Source organism: Condylostylus longicornis, unplaced genomic scaffold (assembly GCF_029603195.1).
Source record: "Condylostylus longicornis isolate FDR11 unplaced genomic scaffold, ASM2960319v2 ptg000100l, whole genome shotgun sequence".
Classification (NCBI taxonomy): domain Eukaryota; kingdom Metazoa; phylum Arthropoda; class Insecta; order Diptera; family Dolichopodidae; genus Condylostylus; species Condylostylus longicornis.
In genome coordinates, this window is record NW_026578068.1 from 3240728 (window position 1) to 3247597 (window position 6870).

General features: G+C 20.3%; 1 protein-coding gene across 1 annotated transcript; it reads right to left on the minus strand.

Annotated features, from left to right (window-relative positions):
* Positions 1-278: 278 nt before the first annotated feature.
* On the minus strand, positions 279-1218 carry LOC129614087 (trypsin 5G1-like). Its single transcript, XM_055528474.1, has one exon. The coding sequence runs from the start codon at positions 1178-1180 to the stop codon at positions 371-373; it is 810 nt and encodes a 269-aa protein (XP_055384449.1). The 5' UTR covers positions 1181-1218; the 3' UTR covers positions 279-370.
* Positions 1219-6870: the final 5652 nt, after the last annotated feature.

Consider the following 6870-nt stretch of genomic DNA (forward strand, 5'->3'; position numbering starts at 1 on the left):
ATGAAATCTTTGTAATCCCAATTTTGTTTTGCTTGATTGGAATTGTTTGAAGTCGGAATTTTTTAGTTTTATTTAAGTAACTTTCATCAAAATAAAAATGTGTGTAAGTCATAACACTATTTAAATATTATTAAACAATGTATTTTTATAAACTTGAGTGTTATATAGGTACATATAAGAAAACAAAATTAATTTTTGTAAAATTATTTAATTAGTATTCGAATCATTACATAAGCTGCATACTATTATTATATTTAAGTTATAATTATACATAAATTTGTATATTAAATATTCATTTATTTAACAGTAAACTAAAAAAACTTAACATTAAACTTATTACACTTAATTACTTTGCATACTTTTACAAGTATTACACATATTTGTAATTTTCTTCAACATCTAATAAACCACCTTTTCGTAACCATTCCAGAATTTCTGGGTGATTGACTTTTGCATATACACCCGGAAAAACTTTTTTTTTATTAGAATGTTTTGCATGCACTTTAATGCCGCACAAATAAATATAACTATTAAGTTCGCACACAAGTGGTCCTCCAATTGAATCAACTTGAGTCGCACATTTATTTGGCTCATAACCAGCACAAATTGTGTTACCATTGTATTTATACGCCTTATGACAAAATTTATTATCAATAATACTGATATTAGCTGTTTTTAAGATACCATTAATGTGACTCTGACCCCAGCCTGTTGTAAAGACACTTTCTCCCACTTTTGGTTCTGTGATATCTTGATTATAATATATTATGTTACGTACGGGATATTTTATAAGGTCCATTTTATCACTTAACCGTAAAAATGCCAAATCAAATGTGAATTCATCTTCATAATACTTCGGATGTAATGCTATTTCTTTAACAGAAATTAATTGACCTCCTTTATGTGCATATGTGGAACCAATACGAACTTGTAATTCTGTAATATTTACATCGACAAAAGGATGCCCTACGGTCAGAACGTTATATGCGTTATGTACAACTCCAGTGAAAATTTCATCTTTATATAAAATTGTAACAGTATGACCGAAACGAGGATTTTCTATACATACTTCTTCTCCATCATTACTATTATTGGATATTGAATGTAATGGTTTACCATTACTAGAATTCAATATTATAATAGTTATGGAAATTATATTAAATAATTTGAATTTACACATAATCCTGCAGTGTTCTAAGTTGTTTTGTTGTTAGCAGATATTGGTTTTACAAACTACTAATTGTACAATGAAAATTACTTCAATTTATAAACGATTCCAAAGAAATTTATTAAAAAAAAAAACTTAAATCTAAAAATCACTTCTAGAAAAGAGTGTTTATTATTTTATCTCAAGTACTTTCACTTAACTTTTTATTTCATGTTAACATTGGTTTAAATATTTTATATGGTCGTGCTTAAATAATATTAAAGTAATCAATAATCTAATCAAAATTTGTTTTAAGTGTCAGCGGTAATTTGGTAAAAACCTACTTTAAATCAATTCTTATTTTAATTTTTTGCTTAAAATAACCTATTTATTACCGTAATAAATTATTTTTTAAAGTTGTAAATTTAAATTAGTGATTGATGTATATGCATATAATATTATGTAGGTTGGAGGAAGTTAAATAAAAATAATGATTGTAAAAAAGTATTTGCAAGTCATTCATAATGTAAATAAATATTTTGATTTTAAATACATAGAATTTTGGTTTTGATGAAAAGTTATTTTGCTAGTACAAATCAAGATTTGTTCAAACTTTCAGCTAGATGTAATTCTATAAATTTCAAGCTCCTAAATATATACATAGTTAACTAAGTAGATTATAATTTAGCATATAAAAATATTAAATCAATAATAGTACTTATAACCACTTCTTGCAAATTTTAATAAATTCAAATAATAAAATTGTAATTAAATAAAATGAGAAATATTTTTCCTGAATTTATCCATATATTTTCTTCTAATAAAATAACATTTAAAACATTTACACGAAAAAAAGTAATAATCTTATTTATCTAATAAATTTTCAATTTTTGCTTGTTTTTTTTTTTTATAAATTAGATTATTATTTAAATATTTGAATTTTTTGGTAAACATTTTGATTTACAAACAGATTTTAAAAATATTCTTTATTAACATTTAATTTTAATATTTTTTTTTTTTTTTTGTTAATTAAGACTTTGTTTTACAATAACATGACTGGTAAAGATACAAAAAGATAACAATTTACAACTTTAATTCATTTTTTTTTTTAATTTAAAAAATATTTAGTTATACATATGATACAGATAATATATGCTATAGTTATTTATTCTGAATGTATGTACATATATATTAAATTGAAATTTATAAAATTAATTAATTATTATATTGATATATAAGAAAGCATATTCAAATGAATCAATGGAATGTTTATTTGTAAAAACAGCAAAAGATGTATGGAAAAAAAAATTAAATCGAAAGTGAAATTTGGAGATTGTAGAATTGAAAAGCGAGGGCAACAGTGTTCCGCGGCCACGTATAAGGATCTATTGTGCGCCGCCCGAGGGCTAGGCATGCCCTATAACATACCCTCGAGACTCACTCTTCTGATGAGTTCAAGTAACTTATGGAATTTAATTTACAAACAAATTTAATAATGAAATTTTATGTTTATTTATTCGTAAAAACTGTATAACAAATTCCGTACTTAAAACAATAAAAATGATTATGTAAATTCAGAATGTAAATGGTGTTTTTTGCTTTCTTATACACAAATAATTGAAATTTAATTTTTTTGAACTTTGATTTTTTACTTAGATTATATGTAATTTTTGATTTGAAATTTAAATTCATTTCTATAAAAGTGCTCTATTTTATTTTATAAAAAATATATAACAGTTATTGTATTTTGAATATTGTACTATATAAAATAAAATTTTAAAAATCAAATTGTGACAGTATTAATAGTTTTTTTTTCTTAACAGCATTTTAGAAAAAAGTTTATTCTTTTGTTTAACATTGTGCTAAATTAGTAACGTTTTTAGTTAGTTTCTTAAAATATTTTGTAATTTATGAGTATATATATTAATAAAAATTATTAATATTAGTATATTTTACATACATTCATATTTAATTTAATAATTTTATTATTAATAAGGATTTTACATATTTTTAGGCACTATAGAAACATTTTAGTTGTATTTAGAAAACCGTTTTAAATTTAATTTTTTATTAATAAGTATTTTTAAAGGAAGTTTTTTTTTTCTTGTTTTTATATTTTTTTTACAATAAAATTTATTTGATTGCTCATTAGTTTTTGAAATAGTTATTTTATATTTTTATTATTTATATATAAACACATTTGATTTTTATTTTGTTTTCTTTTTTTTTTTGAAAAAATTCACTGCATCAAATTAATTTTCTAACACCACAGGTTAATTATACACAAAATTTTAAAAAAGAAATTTTACATTCCTTCCAATATTTATGATTAAAATTTTACACGGAATATTTGTTGTTTATACAACAATGTTTGAAATGGATAGTCGAGCAAATAAGTTGATGAATGATAAAGTTTGAATAATCGAACAGGTTGATGTACAAACCATACATATACGTCCAACAAGCAAAAATATGCCTGTCTGCATTGGGAAACGATTTTCTATATAATTTTGATTCTTTATGAGTTTCACTTACTTGAAAGAAATTAAATTAAAAATCTATCATATTGGAGACTTATTTATACATATAACAACTATTTTTTTTATCAATTTAATTATATAAAATTATAATATTATTTTATAATTATATTAATTATAAAATTATAATTAATATTGATTGTAAAATAATCATTGTTGTGATGAAGTAAGGTATAGTAGTTTATTTCATAATTATTGAAACTATAACATAATATTAGTTTAGGAGCATAAAATTAAAAGGTTTAATAAATAAAATATTAAAAAATAACATTTTATAATAATGCGTAAATAAATTTAACGAAAATATTTTTATCAGTTCCATTTGCTCGTGCGAATTAACGAAATTTTTGTAATTTCCGTGTAAAAATTTTAATAATTTCTTTCTCGCATTTTTAAATATAATTATTGTGAATATATTATGTTTTATTTATGTTACACATATAAAGTGTTAGAAAATGAAAGATTTTTGTGACTTTTCTTATTAAATCAAATTTGATATAGTTAATAATTGATGTACTTACATATTAATAAATTCATTTCAGAATTAATCTTAATTAATTTTGTAGGTTTTCTTTATTTTGATAATTTACGAGTAGCTATAATTTACTAAAAGTTGAAAATCACAGAATAAATTGAAATATTCGGAAAGATCACAGTTTTAAATTGAATAATTATACAAAATATGGTAATTATTAATTGTAATCGGTATATAGGAATGAGATTAGATTTTAAAAAATATTATATTTTTAAAAAAAAAAGTACATAATATTGATATATTGATATTTATATAATTTTATTGTGTGCTACAAATTCAGGAATTTAAGAAAAGTTCGCCAATCATCAAGGCGAAATAAAATATTTTTAATCATTTCAATATAATTATAATTAAATATATAATTAGATATATTGAAAGACCTTCTAAGGAATATAATCTGTAATTTTTATAGAGACAGGAGCAGTTGTAACTGCAGGTAAAGCATACTTTTATAAAAAATTTAAAGGTATTAATAATCGAAACAAAGCAAAAATATTTTAAAGAAATTTATGTTCACACAAGTTACAGAATAAATATTTTCCAAAGTTTATTTTTAATTAATGTATTTCATAGATATATATGCTTGTACCTGTTGTACCTGTTGATTTTGTTTTCCTATTTAATTCATTTTTTCAATAAAAATTTGTGTGCTTACATTTATGTTAAATGTTTTTTTAAATTATAACAATATATCAATACAATAACATTATATTATATAGAAAGTGAGTATCTAAGGTAATATATATTTTATCTTATCTATATATACATAATTATATTCAATATATATGTAATATTGTAATCATATAATAATATATAAATATGAGTATAATAAAGAACAACATTTTTATAATTTTTTGTATTTTGCAAAATTGTAGACTTTTAAAGCACATAATCTCCAAATAGTTATTTTAATATTGTGTGTTAACTATTATTATTATGTAAATATATGTAAGTAGGTAGGTAGATATATTTTGTACTAAAAATTATCCAAGTATAACTGTTACACTTATTTTTTATATGTTTGTATTTAAACTGATATAATTTGAGTATGCATATGGTAAGCACTTAGAATTTGATTTAAAGGCGATTAAAAATTATAAAATTTTATCAAGACATTTTAAAAATTCAATGATTATTAAAGTAAAATTTTAAAATATCATAATTTTATCATATAATGTTCTTTTAGATAAATTATATTCGCATAAATATTGTATTTTGTTCAAAAGTAATAATTAAAATAAGCTAAGAAAATAAGTTTTTTAAATAAGCACAATTATTTATTCTAGTACAAATAAATTCCAAGTTATTTTGTTCAAATAATTTGAAATATTTTTATGATTGCTATTCAATAATTATAAAATTTTTAAGCCAATTTTTATAAATGATTTAATAAATTATCAGTAGGCATCAAATGATGAAATTAATTGTCTTCGATAGTTATATTTAAAAATTATTCTCTTTAGTGGAGATTTATGCTTTAAAATTAAAATTTTATCTTGTATATTAAGAAATTTTAATATTTTTCTATGTATATCTACATTTCATACGAAGAAAATGAAAAATTATTTTTATATTTTCAATAATTTTTTTTAATTTTTTAATATTAATAACGTATTATATTAATGCACGTAATATTAAAGACTTAAAAACCATAAAACTATTATATTTGAAATTTTCAAAAGGATTTCATTTAGTCTAGATAAATATACGTACATATGTGACTGCAATATTTTAAATCACGTTAATGCGGTTTGAAAAATTTGTTTTCGGTTGACAATTCATTTTGGTTATTTATTTTTAATATTAGTTATTTATGTAGAAAAAAGGATATACTTTAAATTCAAATGTGAAATCATGCAAAATTCATTCTCTGTCAAAATATTTAATATTTAATAAAATTTGAATAATATTTTTGTTTTTAGAATTCGTCAAATTTGTTCCGTATATTTTGTAGCTAAAAATTTTCCAAAACTTTTAAAATTTATAGAAATCTTACACATGCATTAATTTGATTTAGTTGCAGTCACATACCAAAGATATTAAAGAATTTAATATTTAATTAATTTATGTACTTAAATTTTAATTTAATTAATTTTTATATATAGGCTTTAATAATTATTTAGCTAATTATTATTTAAGAAATATAATTTTAATTTACTATACTAAATATTAATGTTATGTAAATTAATTTTGCATTTTTTTTTTGGTCTGTCAATAAAAGTTAATTTATTTTGGAAAACATACTGTTAAAAATTATTTTGTTAATTCAAAATTTTAATATAAATTATTTATGATTGTAAAATTATAAAATAATGATGGTATACAATGAAACTTTTATTATTCAAGCAGAAATTGTACTAAAAAGCACCTCTAAATTATAATTACGGTAAATTGTAATGAATAATATTAAAAATTAACATAACTGTAAAATAAAATGATGGTGAAATCATATTAAAAGAAAAATTTTGTAAAATTTTGATTTTATAGATTTTAAGAGTTTATGATTATTTATAAAATTATTTAAATTTTTACGAAATGTGGTCTATAAATGAAATCTTATGAAATTAGATTACGTAGGTTGTAACTACTTGTTAAAGAAAGTCATTATACAGAGTGATTCTGAAAGGTATACGACAACATATTCCATTGGT

Coding starts and splice junctions, on each gene's coding strand:
- LOC129614087 (XM_055528474.1), bottom strand. CDS start 1,180: ATGTGTAAATTCAAATTATTTAATATAATTTCCATAACTATTATAATA.